The 23,074-nt window shown below is 33.6% G+C and overlaps 1 protein-coding gene across 1 annotated transcript; it reads left to right on the top strand.

Moving 5' to 3' along the window:
- Nucleotides 1-713: 713 nt before the first annotated feature.
- LOC140439871 (uncharacterized) lies at nt 714-20,768 on the top strand. The gene is made up of 2 exons (XM_072530038.1): nt 714-1,551; nt 18,048-20,768. Exons 1-2 carry the CDS (start codon nt 1,155-1,157, stop codon nt 19,550-19,552), a joined length of 1,902 nt encoding a protein of 633 aa, XP_072386139.1. The 5' UTR covers nt 714-1,154; the 3' UTR covers nt 19,553-20,768.
- Nucleotides 20,769-23,074: the final 2,306 nt, after the last annotated feature.

Raw genomic sequence — 23,074 nt, 5'->3', positions numbered from 1 at the left:
AAGAAGCGTAATTAGGCTCACAGTCCGAATTGTCGCTAAATGGTTCTTCCTCTGATTCGCTTAAAGTATTTATAGTTGTTTCTTGGTGACGATCCAAATTCTGATTGGGGTCTACACAACTACCACTTACAGTTGCATTTTGCAACGCCAAATTTACTAATTTAACAGTTCTATTACTCATTTTACACAATCTTTATACAAATATTTTAAGCACTATTATGGCTCGACCGAGATAACTAAACTAAGCTGGGAATTACAAATAAAATTACTCGCCAGTTGAATTAATCTGGGAATCCCCACAATAAAAAAATAAATAACTTGTATGCGTTACCACTCGAATCCAACTGGTAATATAAATGATCCCTCTATTAGATAGATCCATGGACGTATAAACACAGATATCTGTGTTTATACGTCCATGGATAGATCCCTTTCAGACAATAATATAGGTACCTATAATGTTAGTTTTGACCAACGCGTTTCGTTTGTACGTTACTCGCAAGATGGAAATACATGTATTTATTTTTAGCCGTAATTTCTGCAAACGTACAAAAAAAAAATAGTTACCAGTCTTTTTCAACTGGTGGCCATCGAGCAATCTTGTCTTTTTGCTCGATGCTGGTGGCGCAGCGAAGGTTTTATGAGCCGTGGGAGTGATGACGTAGATTTTATTGACATCTGTCATCTGTCAGTTTCACTTTCCATTTCCATTTCCAAACAAACCTTGTTTAGTGTGGATAATTTGTATTTTTCGTTATTTTTTCATTTTTTTTACAGAATCTTTCCGCTTTTTGCAATATCTAAGTATTCTAATAGTTACTACAACAATTTTACAAGGTTGTGTAAACAATAAAGCATGTTGTTAAATAGCAATAAAATGCATGTATCAATAAAGTAAGGTTAGAATGTCTTTAATTTAAACTTTTAAACTATATTTCATAGAAATATAACACTGAATTATGATGGTATTATCCTAAAAAACACTATATTTAAAAAAAAGCAGCAGAGGAAGCAAAATGTTAACTTTATAGAATTTAAAAAGTCTTGAGATTGGGCATTTCAACTTTTGTTTGGAAAGTAATTGACAGTTGTGACGTCACACTTCCATTGTCCATTATTGCCTATTGGAACCAGTCATTTGGTTTAAATTCGAAATGGAGTTAAGTGAAGATTCTATAAAAAGAAAACAAAACGTTTTAATATGTGACAAAAATGAATATTCTTTAGAGCAACATGTTAATGTACAAATTAAATCAGAAGTCGAAGACTGCATGTTTGAAAGTAATTACACAGATGATTCTCTATCAGATTGTTCGGCCCATATTAAAATAGAAGAACATGTGTTACAACATAAAGTAAGTGACCCATTCCCTGCCATTACTATGCAAGAAGTTAAGACAGAAATCAAAAAAGAATTGGATGAATATAATTTAGAAGTAAACCATGGGTGTGGTGCTATATTTAAAAGTAAGAATATGAAAAATTTAGACTCTGAGAGAGATGTAACATTCCAGATAGAAGCCTTAAAGGAGATAGATCATGAAAAACCATGTAAGTATGAAAACAGCAAAATTACTGTTTAACATTGGCAAAAAAAGTTTTGGTGTATGTATTGAGTGAATTTAAAATGTACAATATATCAATTTTGCTTCTGTTACTGGTTATTAATTTTTATGTTTTGCATTTGGAAGAAATTGTTTCCTTACTTCTCACATGGATTACCATGAAATGGTAAAATTGTGGACAGTAGTTAAAAAACATTTACAAGGTTTTTAGTATCTATCTCAGAAACATATTTGCAAAAATCACCAAAGTTTAGCAAATTTTCTGAAAAAATTGCTGAATTTTTTCATTTCTAGCTTAAAATGTCTGTTTTGTTGTGTCAGAAGTTGTTTTATTACATTTTTTGATAAAAAATTACCCTTATACAATTTTAGGCTTGTATTTAGTAGATTGGTTTATAAATTTAACAACTGCATTGACAAGTGAATCATATATGATTCAAAAAAATTAAATGGGCCAACTATTTCTTGTGACAGTGACACTATTTCTTGTTTAAAAGATGATGTTGAAGTATGAAACAAACAATTAAGAATATATTGAATTACAAGTATTATAAACAGGGCCAAAAATGAACCTGTTTAGTTTTTGATGGTATGTTTAGTGTTTTCATGTGTGTGTAGCCAGATGAACAACATTTTCACAGGAGTTTATTATTTCATCTTGGAATCTCTTCCAAGTAATGTTTTGATAGTCCTTGCAATAGAAGTCTTAACCAGTAATAAATAATGTCACATATTTTGTTCTTCTACTTGCAGCACAGATAAACATTTACAGCTTCATTGTCAACTGCTACTCTAAATAACAGGTCACCTAGTTTCTTGTACTAAGTTGAAATTTTAATTACTGCTAAACACAATTATGCAAGCTGGTTCGCAGTATCTTCCCTTTTTTTTGCATTATTGTGTTCAACAACTGAGTAAGTTTTATTTTAATTCCTGTTCTATTTGTTATACATTTCATCATTTCTTCTCCATGACAAGTGCAGACTATCCTATGGATATCATTATAGTGTTAGAAATATTTTGGTCAATGTTTGAGGGATTGTTGAAACTTTGCTTACAATGGTTGCCACATTCACTAATAATGTAACAACCCATTTGAATCTGACTTTCTCAGCAATATGCGTTTGAGAATGGATAAAACAGATTTTGTGCTTCATTTCATATATTTGAAAATACTTGGGCATCGTATTAGATGCTTAACTTCACAGTATATTTTACATTAATAAAAGGCAGGTACATATTTGTTTAAAGAAGTTAAATGTTCATTATAAGAAAATATATTGGTTGATTGAGGGAAAGTTTGGGCTATCCACAAATATAAATTAATGAGATACAAACAAATATTGAGAACAGTATAGACTTAAATATGGGTGGCAACCTTGAGACTGTACCAAATCAGTAATATTTAAATAATTTAGAGATTACAGAAAAAAGTGTTAAGGAACATATTTGATGGTTCTTAGTACATTTGGAATGCAGACCTCCATAAGGACCTGAAAGTGGAAGATGTCTACAAAGTAATCAAGGAGATGGCAGCCAGTTATAAACAATGTCTCCATGAATAAGTAAATGTTCTGGAAATCTAGCTCAGCGTTAGTGAGAAGACTCAAAGGACAAATCAATTTGAATTAGTTTATTGCAGTGTGTGTTAAAATCAGAGCAAATGTAGTTTATTTAAATTACATGCTAATTATTTACGGTAATTATTAAAAAGAAAATAAGACGAAAATAATAATAGTATTATAATGTTTATTGTAATTTATTTAGAGTCTTCTAATAATAAAACTAAAACACAATGAATTTATAATTTTATTTATTTAACAGTATAAATATATTTATTAGACTAGTAGCTCATAAAATTCTAATATTACCTGTACATATAGTTTGCCTCTTTCTTTAAAACACTTCTGGAACCAAGTGGAATTCTCTCGGTGACACTAGAATAGCTGTAGTTCGACTGCCAATTGAACATGTAGTATGTTTAATCAGGTGCATAGCAAGCCCTCCTGGAAGCTTGTTGGGACTGGAACTGGTTGCTAATATCAGCAACTGAGCCCTCTTACAACTCCCAGTTGTGTAAAAGTGGCACGGTACTATTTTCACTCTACATCAGTAACCATGGATTGCAACAGACTAGTAAGATTTTCTCCACCATTTTTTGGACAACCCTCCACTCCTATTGGTAGCATTCTTGCTTTGGCAGGACTAACAGGACTAATTTTTGCACCTTGGACTCCAGCACTTCTCTTTCAATTGAAGTAATGTTTCCCATAGATACATTTTGATAGTCAGTTTTTTCATGGGCAGTGTCTTTTGTTACCAGATAGAAAACATAATGTGATGCATTTTGTAGTTTCAAAGCTGTTTCATGAGCCGGTAGTTGGTATTGCAGTTCTGCAACTTGACCAAACTTCTTTTGAAATATGGATGCCAATCCTGGTGCATCTTTAATACTGACTGAAAAGGTGTGGCCCAGTTAGTAGTCATCTGGAAGTGTGAGTAGATCATGATTTCTTCAGCAGTACCATGATGTCTTGCTTACTAGTACCTTAAACTGGTTTGAGTTCCTCAAATGTGAGGTCAGGTGCTTCTGGGACTTAGTTTACTTACTCTTCTTCATCTATGTTGGGGTCTACTTCAAATGGTGCCAGCCAGTTATGGTGTACTATCATCAGTTTTCCCCTCAGAATATTGCTTATTTAGTTGTTGACATTCTTGAATTTGTTCTTTGTGGGATGAAACACTCACATTATAATTGTAGAAAAGAGTCTTCGAGGGTGTGGTAAATCGCATTCAAGCTTACAATATAAAATCCTGTGTTCCATGTTTAAGCTATGTGTGCTGGGCTCTGATTATATGATACCTGATATGAGTTGTAATTTGCTCTAAAACACCATGCTCTGCCATGCTCGTGCTTAATGGTGCACTGCCTCAATGCTTAGGAATTAAGGTTTCTTTATCTAGGGTACCTGTGGAAAAATTTTCTTTCCGTGAATGTTCCTAAATTCAAATTTTTTTAAATTATGTACCATTTTTTTTAATCATCATGTACTTTTAATTCGGAGTATCAATAAGTAGATAAGCAAATCTATATATAATTTATCTTCTCTAATTGAATGGTTTGCTTGTATTAATAGATTAATTGCATATAGTAATTTAATAATAATATACTTCATCTAATTTACATACCGTTGCATGTCATTCGCATCATAGGCCGTGAGGTCACATGATACCAATACGAAATATTTAGGCGGTAGGTGTGTTCTTTTTTAGAATCACTTTGCTGAGTACACTGGTATTACAGCCACTAGACATATTTTATTATATACGCGTAGAAATAATATTTAAAGATTTCTATTAATGTTAACTTATATTAATAGAAATACACAATAATATATTTCATTTAATTTGTATAAATGCATTATAAAGGGTTTTTATGAAGAACATTTGTTCCGAACACACTGTAACTGTAATCGAACGAAGGTGATATTTTGGCATAAATTGGTAACACTTATTTGACAGTTGCGGTGTTGACTAATGTTAATAAGTAATGAAAAAAGTGTTGTTTTGTTTAAGTATTCCATTTTACATCTTTATTCGACATATACAAGCGGCTCAAATTGTTTTTAACAAGATTATTTTTTAACTCTTGTTTTGGTTCTATTTATTTACATTAAATATTAATTTGTTTTGTTGTATAATCCACTTTTGCAATAATAATTATGTGACCTATTTGATTTAAAATGGATTCAGGATTTTTTTATACTTTGGCAACTATGTCAACTTTGATCTCTGTCAATGATAATGACGTGCAACGGTAAGTAAATTAAATGGACTGTAGTTGTTGCTAATAGTAGATAGCATGCTAAAATAGACTACACTAAATCCAACTAACTACGTTTGCTATGATTGGTCAGTGGGCATGTCTCCTTATTTATAAAAGATGAAGTTAAATGTGTCGATACCAATTAAAGTAAATTGTATACTCACGCTTAATCAAGCCATTAAGAGCGATGCTGGGAATATTTATATTCCACTATGCATCAACAATTTACCCATATAAATTACCATCTTTCTTGTACTCATCGCGTCGAGTAAGAACGATAAATATACGAAAATGGTTGCGTTTCGATTTAATTTGAGTTTCTTACCACTCCCTAACACGTGTTTCTGGGTCTACCCGTCATCAGAGTAAGAAAACTAAGAGTTTTCTTACAAACTCTCTCTGATGACGGGTAGACCCAGAAACACGTGTTAGGGAGTGGTAAGAAACTCAAATTAAATCGAAACGCAACCATTTTCGTATCCTTATTTATAATTTGGTCTTAATTTAAAATTTGGTGGGTTTCATGTTTATTAAAATGAAAATTGGGTATTGGTAGTAAGTGGATGACTTTTGCATTTTTAGGCTGACTATTACAGTTTTATGAGAAATGTAATTATTTTCCTTTTTTGATATGTAGGGTAGATCGGGGCTAGTTGTGACAGGGGCATGTTGTGACAAATAGTTTTATAGACTAACCATAGGTAGCAGCGTCGCCCGGTTACCCAGAATTCCACGTCCGCATGTCCTCAGTCTGTTTGTGTAGTTTGGTTGTGATGCTATGCGTTTCTGCCGCTTTATAAAATTATATGTCATTTCGTTGTAACGAAGTAAAATTTTGCTGTTGTCTTTGAATTGTTATTTCACTTTCAAACCACAAGGTAAGAAACTTATTCTAGTTGTAGTAGATAGTTTGTTTATTTCTCTCTAGTAAGACACAGTTTGGTTTCTATACGACGTGTCAAGGTCTGTGCAAGTGGCTTTATGTAAAATGGCGTACGGTGGGGCTAGTTGTGACGAAAGGCTTGGGGCAGATTGTGACAGTGTCACAACATGCCCCTACTAATTTTAATGCATGTTTATGGGTTTGTTACAGATAATGGTGAGAAATTATAAAAGGAAAACGGAACGTGGTCGGAGTAATATAAACAGTTACGAGTCGGCTTCGTTAGATGTTAAGTCTGGATCGTGTAGTTTAAGGCAAGCAGCTGAAAAATATGGCGTTAACCGGATGTCCTTACTTAGATATATAAAAAAACAACAAACCAATCCAGATGGAGTGGTAGAAATGGGTTACAAAAGACCTCGAATGATATTTTCACAACAACAAGAAGAAGAGCTCTGTGAATATGCTGTTCAGGCAGCGAAAATATTTTATGGTATTAGCCCAAAAGAAATGAAAAGTTTAGCTTTTGAATTTGCTATAGCGAACAAAGTTCTTGTGCCTGAGAATTGGGTAGCAACAAAACACGCCAGTAATGATTGGTTTACAAAGTTCATGCAACGTAACAATAATGTGTCTATTCGTGTTCCTGAGGCTACCAGCTTAAGTCGGAGTACAAGTTTCAACAAGCACAATGTCGGACTCTTTTTTGATAACCTCGAATTAGTATTAAGTCAAAACCATTTTACAGCTAATGATATTTGGAATATAGACGAGACAGGGACTGGGACTGTCCAAAAACCGGTAAAAATCATAGCGAAGAAAGGCGAGAAAAGAGTTGGTGGTGTCACTTCAGCTGAGAGGGGGACCAATGTTACTATGGTTCTTGCTATTAACGCAGAGGGTAACTCAGTTCCTCCTATGTTCGTTTTTCCACGTAAGTTTTACAAGGAGCATTTTGTACGTGATGGGCCAGTAGCTTGTTGTGGTACTGCTAACCCAAGTGGCTGGATAACAGGCCCGGACTTTTTGTTTTTTATGAAGCATTTTGTAAAAAAAGTAAGGTGCTCAAAGAAATCACCGGTTTTAGTTCTGTTAGACAACCACAGTGCTCACCTATATATCGAAGTCCTTGACTATTGTACAGAGCACGGTATTACTCTCTTATCGTTCCCTCCCCATACAACAAATAGACTTCAACCACTGGATGTTTCCGTTTTTGGTCCATTTAAGAAGTTTTTAAACGACGCCATGTGTGGATGGATGAAATCTCATCCTGGAAACACAGTCTCAATTTATGACATCCCAAGTATAGTGAAAACAGCATTACCTAAAGCTGTAACACCAACAAATGTTCAGGCAGGATTTCGTTCTACAGGAATATGGGAATTCAATAGAAACATTTTTAATGAAGAAGACTTTCTGTGTTCTTCGGTGACCGACCGACCTTTGAATAGGCCTATTGACATCGTAGATGGTAATGAGGAAGCCAGTGCTGGGCAGCTTAAAGAGTTTCAGCATCTCGATGAACCTGAACCGTCGTCATATTATGCTAACCAGCCAGGACCCTCCCATACCTATCAACCAGGACCATATCAACAAGGATCATCGCAGGCCAACCTACCAGGATCATTCCATGCCGAAGTTCTGCCTGTCAGCCCTATGGATATAAGACCTCTGCCAAAAGCTGGTCCTCGAAAAAATAAAAAACGCAAGAGCTTAACATCTGCAATTTTGACTAGCACACCTGTCAAGGGGACAATTCGCAGTGAAGAGTTAAAGAGGAAGGAAACAATAAAGTGCAAAGAGGATAAAATAAAGAAAAAATTATTTGACTCAAAACAACTGTTGCCTAAGAAAAAAGCAGCGCCAAAGAAAGAGACCGCAACAAGAAAAAGAGAAGACAGCTCAGAAGAAGAGGAAGAAGATTACTTTTGCTTAGTTTGTATGGGACCATATAAAAAGTCTAGGTTAGGAGAAGACTGGGTGCAATGTATGGAATGCAAGAGGTGGGCTCATGTAAAGTGCACAAAAGATGATCTTTATTATGTTTGTATAAACTGCCACTCTTCAGAACTACAAGTAGAATCAGCACAAATTGACGATAGCGATTAAGTTTTTTATTTTACTTTAAATTCACTAGATGTTTTTCTACACATTTGTTTCTTACATAAACATTTATCAAACATTTATGTATCTATACTTAACTATAAAATAAATTTATTATGGAAACTTTGTTATTATTCTCCAACTAAAGTTTATTATATTTAAAAATATTTACTGTCACAACCTGCCCCAAGTTCGTCACAACTTACCCCATATTGGGGCAAATTGTGACAATATGTGCATTTTGTAAAACTATTTACATACTGTAAGGTATTGCTTAAAAATTGCTGATGTTCCCAAATAATGATTCCCAATTAAAAATAGTACCTCATTAAAGTAATCTAACAGCCCTAAAAATTACGAAAAAAATGTTAAAAATTATTTTGTCCAAAGTGGCACAACTAGCCCCAGTCTACCCTAGGTAAAAATATGTTCCAACTTTAGATTTCAAACTATTTAAACTACACTATTTAAGTGTATTATTTCATTTTATTTTGATATCCTAGTGATGCTTTTTTATTAAATATCTAGGTATTATTGTTTTAATTTTTTTATTAGATACTTTTTGTTTAGTTCTCGTATTATTTTTATTTTTAGAACATTCATCATTATCATTATTTATTCTCTTGGCTTTCTCCATGTGTGGTCAGCTTCTCTTATTATTTTCCTTCAAACTTTCTATTCTGTGCCATATCAATGTGAATCCCTTTTATCACCATATCCTGACTAACTGTCGCTCGCCACCATTTTTGGACTTTCTCTTCTGTTTCTTCCAGGGACTAAGCATATCTCCACTTTTTGTACGTAATGGTCTTCATCTCTACATTGTGTATACCCTAGCCACCTTAATCTATGTTTTCTCTTTTTTTTTTCAATAGGAGTCACACTCAAATTTTCTCTTTAATATACACATTCCTAACTGCATCTTTTGTAGTTACTCTACTCATCCAATGAAACATTCGCATTTCAGCAATGTGCAGTTTGTGTTCATTCTTCTTTATTACTGCCCAACATTCAGTACCTTACATAATAGATGGTCTTAAAGGAAGCCCTATAGAACCTTTTAGTTTTATTGTTACCTTTCTATCACACAGCTTTCCACTTAGCTCTTTCCATTTCATTCATCCTGCTCTAATCCTACCAATACAGCATCATCGGCATACATTAAAGACCAAGGATCTCCCCTTGAAGTTCAGCTGTTATCTGTCCAGCACGAATGAGAATAAATACGAGCTTAACGCGGAACCCTGGTGAAGCCCTACTTTCACAATTCTCACATATTCAGCTGGCACTCATTTCGTACTTAGAGTCCACCACAGTAGATTTCTGGTAACTCTGTCATATGCCTTCTCAAGAATAATAAATATTATGTGTAAGTCTTTCACTGGTATTCATAGTGCGTCGCCAGGAAGAGTCGCCGGCGGCTTTTCAGTTAGCGAACACTCCATCGAGATTTCATCCCCTGTTTCATAGTCAATCCTCGGAGAACCGCTAGTGAGCGATCGGTTACTTACTACTCGATATGAAAACGTAGACGTATTTGATGACAAGGATCTACAGCAATCGTACTTGTGAACTAGTCGACTGGAGTTACAATTTGCCAAATTTAAATGTAATCGTTTCTACTCATTCATATTATAATGTATAATATATTAAAGTTTTTAATATTGGTAATAGTATTAAAGCTTTATATATTGTTTTTAATATTAATAATAATATTAAGTAATTAAATATTGCGCCTTGCTTAAAAAAAGTACGAGATAAATAACTCGTTTTTTTTGATATGAAAGTGCAATTTTCTTGCAAATGTCTGGTTTTTTTTACAATTGTATGGGGAGTAGATAAGCGTTGGGTAGTCAGTGACGAATCTACGAGGAGGGAAAAAGGATCTTCTGAATTTGCCAATACTTTGACTGAACATACAACCAAGAGAGGATGGAATGTTGTCAGACCATTATAAATATTGAAATATAACCAGTACGTGACAAAAAACGATGTAGAATATGTTGTATGGATAAAATTTAAAAAAAACACAATATACGAGTGTGCTGATTGTGACAAAAAAAACCTGGACTATGCATAGGATATTGTTTTCGCAAATATCATTCAACCAACAGATAGATTGCATTCAGTATATTAGTTTAAATAAAAATAAATTCTTTAATTTATCCTACCTGAAAATTTCCAGTAGCATAAAATCTCAAGGCAACTAAAAGACATAAAATGGGTGGAAACGGTAATCCACGTCGATTAATTTTCACCATTTCATCATATATTACTGGCAACATTATTTCAATAACTGTTTGTTTTCGAAATCTATACCTCTAAATTCATTATCATTATAAAAGTGTAATGGATTTTGCATGTCCCTTATATATCTTCTGGGTACTTGTAATATATCGTTTTGTTCATTTATTTCTCGGTTAACTACATAATATTGATGTAAATCGTCCATCGCAAACGTATTTCAAATTGACGGGCGAATCGCCAGAGCATGCATATACCTTCTCTGGCGAACCTTCGAAAATCTCTAAACAGGGCATGCGTCATTCGAGTGTGAGATCATTATGAAAGCGACTGGCGCGTATCCAGCGACATGCCAGCGACTGTTCGGATAAAGATGCTTTACGCTTGCGTCAACCAGGCTGTAGGTCGACTATGAAACATAGATATGGTGGTGAACAGCCAGCGACGCGCTGGAGGCGGACTATGAATACGAACGTTTCTCTTTCAGTCTAAAATTTTCTATTAGCTGTTGTATAATAAAAATTGCTGTTGTGGACCTGCCTTGCATAAATCAAAATTAACGTTATTCCACTTTCATTTTTGAAACACTGAATTCTGTTGGTCTTTTTGGTTCAATGGCGAAGGTAAAACCACTCTAATTCTCGCCTAGGACCCAGTACACCCTGATTTAAAAATACAACTCTAATATAAAAGTAAATAACATCATTATTTAACATGGCTTTAAAATTCAGTAAGTATGCATACATATAATCCTTTTAATAAATTTCACTACACTGCTAATCAAGAAAAATCTATAATAATGTTAAATTAACTAACATTTTTGTAAATAAGCCTATACAACTACATATAATAAAAATTCAATACAGATACAAAACAAAAAATACTTGTGAGCTCCAAAAATTATGGTTAATTAAATTTAATGTTTACTCAGTTCCTTTTTTTATTGGAACATTTTTCGCCTTAGGCATTGTTCTTTGAATGTCTTTCAGAAATTTGGTAAAACTTTCGTCATCTAATTCTTTTATGAAATTTTTTAAGTTTTCCATTTGCAGACTTCGATTGGTTTTTTCCTGGATAACATTCGTTTGTTTTAACTTACCTCTGACAAATTCATTAGTTTCCTACTCATACCTGGATTTGATAGTTTTTCCCAAATATGGTTATACATAAATCGAGAATATCTAATCCAAGCAATGACAGAGTTTAAATTAACCACTCAATTAATAATACTGGCAAAAAAACCCTAAAAAAGAAAAGTAAAATTAGACCAGCGACACCTTGTCGTGTATACTATTAAATACCACACTTAAAAAGATAATCAGACTGAAAACCAATCAAGATAAAACGGAATATAAGTATGTAGGCAAAACATCAGGAAATCAGTCATTACAAAACCTAACTATAGCAGAGTATAACATTGAAAGTGTGAAAAGCTTTATATACTTAGGATCCCTAGTTACATGCAATATTAACATTGACGAAGAAAGGGGAAGAAGAATATTCATAGCTAATAAAAGCTACCGTGGCTTAATTAAGTAACTAAGATCAGGTAATATTACAAGAAAAAACTAAGTTCCAATTATATAAAACCTTAATACGACCAGTTATTCACAAATGGATCTGAAGCCTGGACATTTACTAAAAGTGAAGAAAGTCAATTGGCTAATTCTGAAGGAAAAGTCTTGAGCCACATATATAAACAAGTGAAAGAAAATTGTATGTAAAGAAGATATACCTTAGTGTTCTTAAACAGGCCAAGATCCAAAAAGGGTTGTATATTGTTACGATAGATAATGACGTGTCATACGACTCAAAACTGTAAACATATTTATGACTAATATCCTTTCTCATTCAAGTATTTTCCAGATCATATACCTGCCGGCAGAAATGTCTAGTCCCCTACGGTAAAAGACCTGTTTGGCTCCACGACGATCGGAGAAGTTCTGGAAGGTCAAATGCCCCCTCGAGAATAACTGTATTTTTAGTATAAACACGAAAGTTTTTGAAGAACAGTTAGTTTGAGTCCGAAAATATAATTGTACGCGATAAATAAATATTGTGAAATAAATTAGTATTAAAGACTTTAATAAATTTGTAAGTGTTATAAATAGAACCTTTAATAATAAATAAAAACAATAAATTAGAATTATTATAATACTACAATATCAAATGATGATGATAAAAAGACAATAACTTACAACTAGTTATTTAACCCTTAAGTACCGACGCGTAGTCTACCAGACTACGGCTGTTTTTAAAACTGTAATATCTACTGTAATTAATAAAATATTTAGTTTTTCGTCAGTATACTCTCAAATAGTATTTATAGTTACCAAATATTAGAATTAGATCTCGAACTGAACCGAAATTATCCGACAATAAAAGTTAGGCATAATATGTCAGACGATACATCAGTATGAGAGTAACTATTATTAGACGTGGATTATTTGTTTACTGTTAAGTTGTGATACTTAAAAGTGGTCAAAATGAGTAATAAAGCACATTCCTCAAAGAGTGTGCATTTTATGGATGATAATTATGAAAAAACAGTTACGAAATGGTACGAAGAATGTGATAGTGGTGGAAGTGAAATAGAGAATGCAGAATATGATTGTGCTATCGAAAGTAAGCAGGATACAGCATCTGAAATATCGGAAGAGAGTGGCGAAGACGAAAATATTGAGTAAGATGACTCATCTAATCAAAATAATATTTTCGGCAAAAATCGTTTTAAATGGGCGGCGCAAGAAGTTATACCTACACGAGGGAGAACTTTGAAACATAATAAAGATATAAAACTTCCTGGTCTAAAGAATTCTGCTCGTCCGTTTGGAAATAATGCATCCCCTTTAGATGTTTGGAATTTACTGTTTTCTACAGAGATGATTGAGCAAATTATTCACTAGACCAATGCTAAAATCTGTAGTTATCTGGAACAATACAAAAAACTGATAGAAGTGAAATTCGTGACACGGATTTGATTGAAATGAAAGCATTTTTGGGTATGCTAATTTATACTGCCGTTTTCATCTCAAATCATGAGTATATTCGCACCATTTTTGCTACGTATGGTACTGGAAGAGACATTTTTCGGTGTGTTATGAGTAAAGATGGGTTTGCTGTGCTGTTAGCATGTCTTCGTTTTGATAATCAAAACATATATTCAGTTGGCCAGACTATATGTGTCGATGGGATGCTATTATAGTTAGTTTTCGGGGCAGATGCAAATTTAAAATGTTCATGCCGAACAAACCCGACAAATATGGTCTCAAACTGATGTGTCTCAGATGCGAGGAACAGGTATTTGTATAATAGCTGTACATATTGCGGGAAGGACTCTGATGGGCGTGAACTATTAGAAAATAAAAAAGTTTCGAAGCTAACTCAATCTCTTTTACCACTTTCTTGTCCATTGTTCAAAACAAATCGAAATGTCACCGCAGATAATTGGTTTTTATCGATTGAGTTAGTGCAACTTTTAGGGAAAAATGGCTTGACTTACGTGGGAACCATAAAAAAAAAAATAAAAAGAGTGGGAATAAAAAAATTCTTTTCTACCAAATAGAAAGGAGATAGAAGCACCCTATATGGTTTTACTGAACAGATGACATTGGTGTCATATGCTGTAAAAGAGGAAAAGCTACAATTCTTATATACTCCATGCACCATTGTACAGACACTGTGTTGCAAACGAAAAGCCAAAAATTGTATCGTTGTACAATACGACCAAAGGAGTCGACTCAGTAGATCTGAGAAATGTTCCGAAAGTACTTGCAGACGTCGTACCCAAATGTGGCCAATGGGAATATTTTTTAGAATTGTAGGTATATCTTGCATCAATGCATACGTAGTTCAGCAGGCATACAAAGACAATCCTACAATATCGGAAAAATCTAATTTTCTAAAACAATTGGCAAAACAGTTAGTTGAACCACATATGCGAAGATCTAGAATTATATTCCAAGAGAAATAAATAAATTTGTATACATCAGGTATTAAGTATTCAAGAAATAACTGCGATAGAGATGGCGACATCTTGGAAAAAAGAAAAATAGGCTCGATTTGCCCAAGTAAAAAAAAACGAATGACTAAATACCTTTGTATTTACTTTTATAACTTACTTTAATTTATAATGTCTGCCTAATTTATAATGTTTTAATTTATAATTTACTTTTTCAAGTGTGTGTTTACTTCATATACATTTTGTTATATCCCCTAAGAAGTTTTATAGATCTATATTAGTTAATAATAATTTATAATTATTTTTTTACTGTAAACTTTTTAAGTGTTACACTTGGTTTATATTTTTCGGTTTCCAAAGTAATAATTCTTTTTTCAATTACTTTGTGTTGATTTTTGATATTTATTGAAAATATGTTATTGCAAATGAATGTAATTAAGAAGATTAAAATATATTTTAACTGAATTTCACAAGAAACATGCAAAGAAATTATTTTTATTTGGGGTAGTCTCACAGACGATATGTCAGTTATTGTGTTCCAATATTAGAAAGAGTTAAGAAATGAAAGTTGTTGATTTCTGACAAGTGTGAGATTTATTACACGAGGGAGTATGGTAAGGTTTAATTAAACCAGTAAATTTGCCACATTAACTACTACCACCACCATCATCTCCGTAACAAAATTAACTTAAATGTAGAAAGTAAATAACTACATATTGTCCTGAAGCTATTTTCTTGTGGCATTTTAAATTAATTACTATTTAAATGGGAATAAGCCACAATTAAAGGTTAAAATACGTTTATTGACGTTTCAATTTCCACTTCGGAAATCGTTCTCAAAATTTTCGAAGTGGAAATTGAAACGTCAATAAACGTATTTTAACCTTTAATTGTGGCTTATTCCCATTTAAATAGTAATTAAATAACTACAAACTTAGCAGATATAGTATTTAAAAATGTTTATCGTATATTACATATCAAGGAATGAATGTTGATTCTGTTAGAGTAAAGTTTGTTATATGAGCCACACAAGGATAAATATTTACACAAGGCAAATTGGAGTAACTTTAATTATATTTGTCAGTTATAAAAAGTGTTTACCTTCCTTCTTGAATAAGGAAGCATAGTTCTTGTTAGCGTTCCATTCCTGAACCTTTAATTTTGTTGCTACCATGTCATTTTGATATCGTTTCTTGTGAATAGGTACCTATTATACAAATTTGTGAGATCTTTACATGTTAATAGGGCAAGTCTTTATATTTTTGGTGTTTCCAATTTTCTAAAATTTTACTGGGTGGTACCTCAGATGTTAACTTCTACAACATTTTTTTCTTGTGCTTTTGACAGATACATGGTTATCAATTCTCCTGTATGTCCAGCATGTGTTTTCTAATAACTGACCGAAACTTGTCCTGGATCTCTCAGTTTGCAAATGAGTATGGATGGGCACACTTCTTTCAGTTTAATTGATCCACCAGATTAGTCAGTCCTAACTGTATAGTTGGGCTAATATCCTAAAGAAAGAAGTATATTTTTAATTATTGCAAGTAAAGTATTGGGTACCATCAATGTTAATTATGTTACAATCATAGTATAATGTCTTATGTTCCTTTGTATGAACTGTTTTATGCTGCATAGCTAGTGTTGCCCAAATGCAACGAGACTTAGACAGTCTTGGTCTTGGTCTTGCGCCAATACACCTGATCTAGGCCTTGATCTTGGTATTGCGCTCTTGGTCTTGGTCTTGCAGCATAACTGAGCTATCTATCATATCCCAAGGGAATCAATCTGTTTCTTTATAAATGTTTGCATTTAATAAGCTTACATGTGCTAAAACATGGTTAAAACACAAAAAAAAAACAAATTAATGACATAAACTTGACTGTATTTTAAAGAACATTATCTGTCTAGAAAGGGATTGATGGACCCTCACCTTATATGAAATGGAATAAAAGAGATATACATTTTGCCATTTATTTAAATAAAAGACTAAAAATTAAATTACAGAACAGTGCGTAATAGCTTTGACATTACTCTTACTTTATATCAATTTTTTTGACCAAGAATTAATACAAAGTAATACAGTTTACTGAACATACACACCATGTATATAAATAAAAATACTTTTAGTTACTTCGTTACTTTAAATATGTCGGTATTTTGTTTACACTGTAGCCGGCATTGTCTGTTATTGATTTGTCACGTTACTTTTGAATATTAACCGCGCTCTTTTAGCATATTTTGTTTAACCCAATGATCGCATCGCACACTCAGCAGGAACGATGTTTAGTCTTAGGCCGATAAGATTTGTGGTATTTAGATTCCTCCTAACTAAATTATAATAAGGGAAAAAATTGAATTATTAAGTGGGTGTCCTGAACAGTAGATATGCTAACCTTATTATATTTTTTATCAGCTATCATATTACTGTCGGCGTCACAACGCAAGAAGATTATTTTATGATTAGAGGGCGGCTATTCTCAAAATCTGGAAAATTAATTTCAGATCGAAGAAGTCGTCTGCTGGGATATAATGTAATTGTAATTATATCTCTGAATATGTGTCAAATTGTCAAGTGTTTAATTAATGAATATTTTGATTCGCTATGTATGTTTATGGTATTGTTCGTAATGCGCATAAGTCCAATTTTCCAAATTTTTATTACATATTTTTTTGTGTCTTATAGAGTCTAAGCATATAACCAAACTACTACACTTTCTAAAAAGACTTAGCAGGCTTAGCCTTGTTCTTGCTCAAATCTTGCACGGTCAGTTTTAGTATTGGTCTTGCTAACATTAGGTGAAAACGCAAAAACAAGACCAAAACCGATTTTGGGTAACACTATGCATAGCTTCTCTCAATTTTCTGCATACCTTCACATTTTTAAATATTTTAAATATTGATGCATTAAACAGAAAAATACATACATAACTTCAAAAAATTAATCAAATCAGATGACGATGAAGACCAATCACAGCAAACGTAGGCAGTTGGATTTAGTGTAGTCTCATGCTAAATAGTAATGTGCTGTGAACATAACTGTCACCAGGAAAATATATCCGACCAAATACGTGGCAAAATGTAATTTGGATGGAAATGAGCTAAGAGGGCTGAAGTACCGCATAAAACAAACAGAATCAGCTTAGAGTTATCATAAGCATCACAAAAAAATGATACAACAAACCCATATTAGAATAGATAACGTATACAAATACGTGGAAACACTGGTTTCGCGAGGTAGCATCCAATAGTTTGGACGACAAAATACTAACAGATGAACTTTTAGAGATAAAGTGCACGTGCAGAATACGCCGCCTTATATAAAATGATATAATTCGTTATCCACCTGAACTTCTCTCATAGTTTGGTTTTTATTTTGTTTATTTATTCTAGAGTTGTTGCATTTTGTTTATGATCTTCACTTTTTGCATACAAAGTTTTATAATGTGATTTTTATTTTAGGTTTACGTCAGAACGAGATTAAAACGAAATTCGAAAGAACATTGGTAACACATATACAGGAAAATTCGTACAAGTGTGAAACATCTTTGAAGAAATTTACAGCATTGGGTAATTTAAAAAGGCATTTGAAAGTGCACACTGGAATGACTTACAAGTGTGAAGTCTGTTCTAAGCAATTTAGTCAAAATGGACATTTGAAAATACATTTAAGGATACACACTGGCGAAAAGCCTTACAAGTGTGAAATTTGTTCTAAGCAATTTAGTCAAATTGGACATTTGAATAAGCATTTAAGTATACACACTGGCGAAAAGCCTTACAAGTGCGAAATTTGTTTTAAGCAATTTAGTGAAGCAGGAACTTTAAAAAATCATTTAAGGATACACAATGGCGAAAAGCCTTACAAGTGCGAAATTTGTTTTAAGCAATTTAGTCAAATTGGACATTTGAAAAGGCATTTAAGTATACACACTGGCGAAAAGCCTTACAAGTGCGAAATTTGTTTTAAACAATTTAGTCAAGCAGGAACTTTAAAAAATCATTTAAGGATACACACTGGGGAAAAGCCTTACATGTGCGAAATTTGTTTTAAGCAATTTAGTGAAGCAGGAACTTTAAAAAAACATTTAAGGATACACAATGGCGAAAAGCCTTACAAGTGCGAAATTTGTTCTAAGCAATTTAGTCAAATTGTACATTTGGAAGAGCATTTAAGAATCCACACCGGCGAAAAACCTTACAGGTGTGAAACTTGTTCTAAGCGATTTAGTCAAATTGTATATTTGAAAAAGCATTTAAGAATACACACTGGAGAAAAGCCGTACAAATGTGAAATTTGTTTTAGGCTATTTACTCGATCAGGAACTTTGAAGAAGCATTTAAGAATACACACTGGAGAAAAGCCTTACAAGTGCGAAATTTGTTGTAAGCAATTTCGTCGAAATGAATATTTAAAAAAACATTTAAGAATACACACTGTCGAAAAGCCTTACAAGTGTGAAATTTGTTCCAAGCAATTTACTCGAGATCAACGTTTGAAAAAGCATTTAAGGATACACACTGGAGAAAAGCCTTACAAGTGCGCTAGTTGTTTTAAGCAATTTTGTCAAATTGGACATTTGAAAATGCATTTTAGGATACACACTGGCGAAAAGCCTTACAAGTGTGAAATTTGTTTTAAGCAATTTGTTCATAATGGACATTTGAAAATACATTTAAGGATACACACTGGCGAAAAGCCTTACAAGTGTGAAATTTGTTCTAAGCAATTTAGTCAAATTGGACATTTGAAACAGCATTTAAATATACACACTGGCGAAAAGCCTTACAAGTGCGAAATTTGTTGTAAGCAATTTCGTCGAAATGAATATTTAAAAAATCATTTAAGAATACACACTGTCGAAAAGCCTTACAAGTGCGAAATTTGTTCCAAGCAATTTACTCGAGATCAACGTTTGAAAAAGCATTTAAGGATACACACTGCAGACAATCCTTACAAGTGCTAAAGTTCTTTTAAGCAATTTTGTCAAATTGGACATTTGGAAATGCATTTTAGGATACACACTGGCGAAAAGCCTTACAAGTGTGAAATTTGTTTTAAGCAATTTAGTCAAATTGGACATTTGAAAAAGCATTTAAGTATACACACTGGCGAAAAGCCTTACAAGTTCCGAATTTGTTTTAAGCAATTTAGTGAATCAGGAACTTTAAAAAATCATTTAAGGATACACAATGGCGAAAAGCCTTACATGTGCGAAATTTGTTTTAAGCAATTTACTGAAGCAGGAACTTTAAAAAACATTTGGAAGAGCATTTAAGAATCCACACCGGCGAAAAACTTTACAAGTGCGAAATTTGTTCCGAGCAATTTACTCGAGATCAACATTTGAAAAAGCATTTAAGGATACACACTGGAGAAAACCCTTACAAGTGTGAAAGTTGTTTTAAGCAATTTTGTCAAATTGGACATTTAAAAATGCATTTTAGGATCTGTATCTGTAGAGTAGTGAGGGCGAGTTAAGTTTCACAGCACTTAGGCCACAATTGACCCATTGTGCATCCTTCCACGGAGCTGTTACCCTTAGCTCATTGTCCATCCTGCCATTTCTAGGAAGGTGGACAAGTCACCAGGAGACATCTCTCTTATGTGGGCAGGTGTTGGCCAGGACTCGCCGAACGCGTACTCTCGTATTAACGATAACTCTGGACATTCACATAGGACGTGCTCTACAGTTTATAGTTTATAGAAAAGGCATTTAAGTATACGCACTGGCGAAAAGCCTTACAAGTGTGAAACTTGTTTTAAGCAATTTACTCAATCAGGATCTTTAAAACATCATTTAAGGGTACACACTGGGGAAAAGCCTTACAGGTGCGAAATTTGTTTTAAGCAATTTACTGAAGCAAGTACTTTGAAAAAGCATTTAGGGATACACAGTGGAGAAAAGCCTTACCAATTGTGAAATATGTTGTAAGCAAATTATTCAAATTAGTAATTTGAAAAAACATTTGAGGTTGGAACCCACACTGAGGGAAGTTCTTAGAAATGTGAAATTTGTTTTAAGCAGTTTACTGAAAATGTTACATTATCGAAGCATTTGACAACGCCAACTAGATATTAATAGTTAAAATAGAAAGTACTTAATTCTAAAGTAAATAATGTGTACACTTATTTATGAAATTGGTGGTCCCTTGATCGATCAATTTTAAAATAAAACATAAAAATACAACAGTTTATTCATTTCCACAGAATATGGCCAACTTGACATATCTGCTCTTGAAACAGCTTCCTTAGAAGTTGATGTATTAATATAACTTTTTTCGTCAGTACATCTTATTGTTTCGTCTTCCTTTTCGACATGGTTAGCAAATGCTGATTTGACTCCTAAAAATCATACGAACAATCTGAATTTTGCCGAGAATATCAATTTTGGGACCCCAAAAAGAAGCAAAAAAGTTTACTACTTGAATCCTTGGACTTCCCCCTAAAACCCCCTAGTAGGAGAGTAAAAACGCAAAAAATCGATTTACCAAGAATCTACACGCTGTAGAAAAAATTGTTTCGAATAAAAAATGTGGCCAAGTTTGAACAAAAATGTTTATTAGCACTTTTTGTGTAGAATGAACTGTTGTCTCAGAAACAACTCTTGAAGCGACCGTCGAATTTGAACGTAGTTCTGGGCGCGAAATCAATGTTAAATAAAAGTATCAACTCGACCCGTGGGTAGTACCCACGGTTGTATCGGGAAGCGGTGGAAATATCTTCTTCTTCAAGTGCCATCTCCGCGGCGGAGGTCGGCAATCATCATAGCTATTCGAACTTTTGAGACGGCTGCTCTGAAAAGTTCATTTGATGTACATCCGTACCACTCTCTCAGGTTGCGCAGCCATGACATTCTACGCCTCCCTATGCTTCTCTTTCCTTGGATCTTTCCCTGCATGATCAGTTGGAGCAAGGTGTATTTCTCTCCACGTGTAATATGTCCGAGATATTCCAATTTTTTTGTTTTTATTGAATTTAAAATTTCCATTTCTTTGTTCATCCTTCTCAGAACCTCTTTGTTTGTGACGTGTTCTGTCCATGATATTTTCAGAATTCTTCTGTACACCCACAGCTCAAATGATTCCAGTTTTTTCGTTGATGTAGCATTCAAGGTCCAAGATTCCATTCCATAAAATAAGGTCGAAAAAACATAGCACCTCGCCAACCTAACTCTTAGTTCCAGTTTTAAATCCCTGGTACATAGAACTCTTCTCATTTTGTTGAAATTTGCTCTAGCCTTTTCTATTCTTATTTTTATCTCCTGATTGTAATCATTTGTGGAGTTAATTATTGTTCCCAGGTATGCATATTTGTCCACTTGTTCGACGTTGGTTTCGTTTATTAGAAGACTCTCGTTATTTCTTTGAGTTTTCGATATTCTCATAAATTTCGTCTTCTTGACATTCATTGTTAGACCATACTCTTTTCCATACTCTGCTATTCTGGTCACCAGTCTCTGAAGATCTTCAATGTTTTCGGCTAAAATCACAGTGTCGTCCGCATATCTAATTTACCTTATCCCTATCCCTATCCCTATCATTTACCTTTATTCCAGCTGTTTCACCCTCAAGAGCTTTTTTCAGGACCTCTTCGGATAGAAGCGGATATAAGCACCCAAATAATTTTAATCGGATAGAAGAGGGACTGAAAATTAACAAGACATGGATACCAATATTAAAATCTACAAACACCCTTCCCGCCAAACACGAAGAAAGAAGAGCTACTACAAACGACGACACGCCCCCTCATGCCGAAACCAGTGGAGGGGAGGCGAGTGGGAAATATAAATATTGCCTCCGTAGTACAACGCAGCGTCATTTTCAGGTTATGAGCAAAGCAGAAACATCTCCAGAAGATGCCAACCCCTAGTGTTGGCGAAACGTCGAGAACTAATCTCAGAAGACAACAGCCCGAAAAGACAGTTTAACAAGTTGTTTTAAGCAATTTAATGAAGCAGGAACTTTGAAAAAACATATAATTATACACAGATAAGGATAAAACATTGCACTTTTAAAGTATCTAATGTCAAAAGAACAAATCTTAGGGTAGAAAAAATTACGGATGAAGGTAAAACAGTAGAATATGTATCCACTAAGTCTTGCATTGTTACTTTGAAATCACAAATCTTACCAAAATATATTTCCATGAATATGGTTATCGACGAAGTAGAGCCGTATAAACAGAAAGTATTATTATGTTAAAAATGCCTCCGTTTTGGCCACCTGGAAAGTCAGTGTCGAATTAAACCAAGATGTAGTAAGTGTCAGGGATCTTACGCCACAAAAGATTGTAATATTAATATCCTTGATGTAAATAAACAGGTTCCAAAAAATACATACTCAAACATAGTCGCTGATAATGCCTCTCCCATGGAAAGTAGTCCAACATCCCCGACAAATTACCCCTTACGGCTTCAATCTGGACTTATCCCTTACACCACAATGCAGTCTTATTCCTCTCAACCTCAGTAGTCGCAGAACCAGCA

This window comes from Diabrotica undecimpunctata, chromosome 4 (assembly GCF_040954645.1).
Source record: "Diabrotica undecimpunctata isolate CICGRU chromosome 4, icDiaUnde3, whole genome shotgun sequence".
Taxonomy (NCBI): domain Eukaryota; kingdom Metazoa; phylum Arthropoda; class Insecta; order Coleoptera; family Chrysomelidae; genus Diabrotica; species Diabrotica undecimpunctata.
Note: the sequence above shows the minus strand (reverse complement) of the source record. Positions and strands in the feature narration are given on the sequence as shown.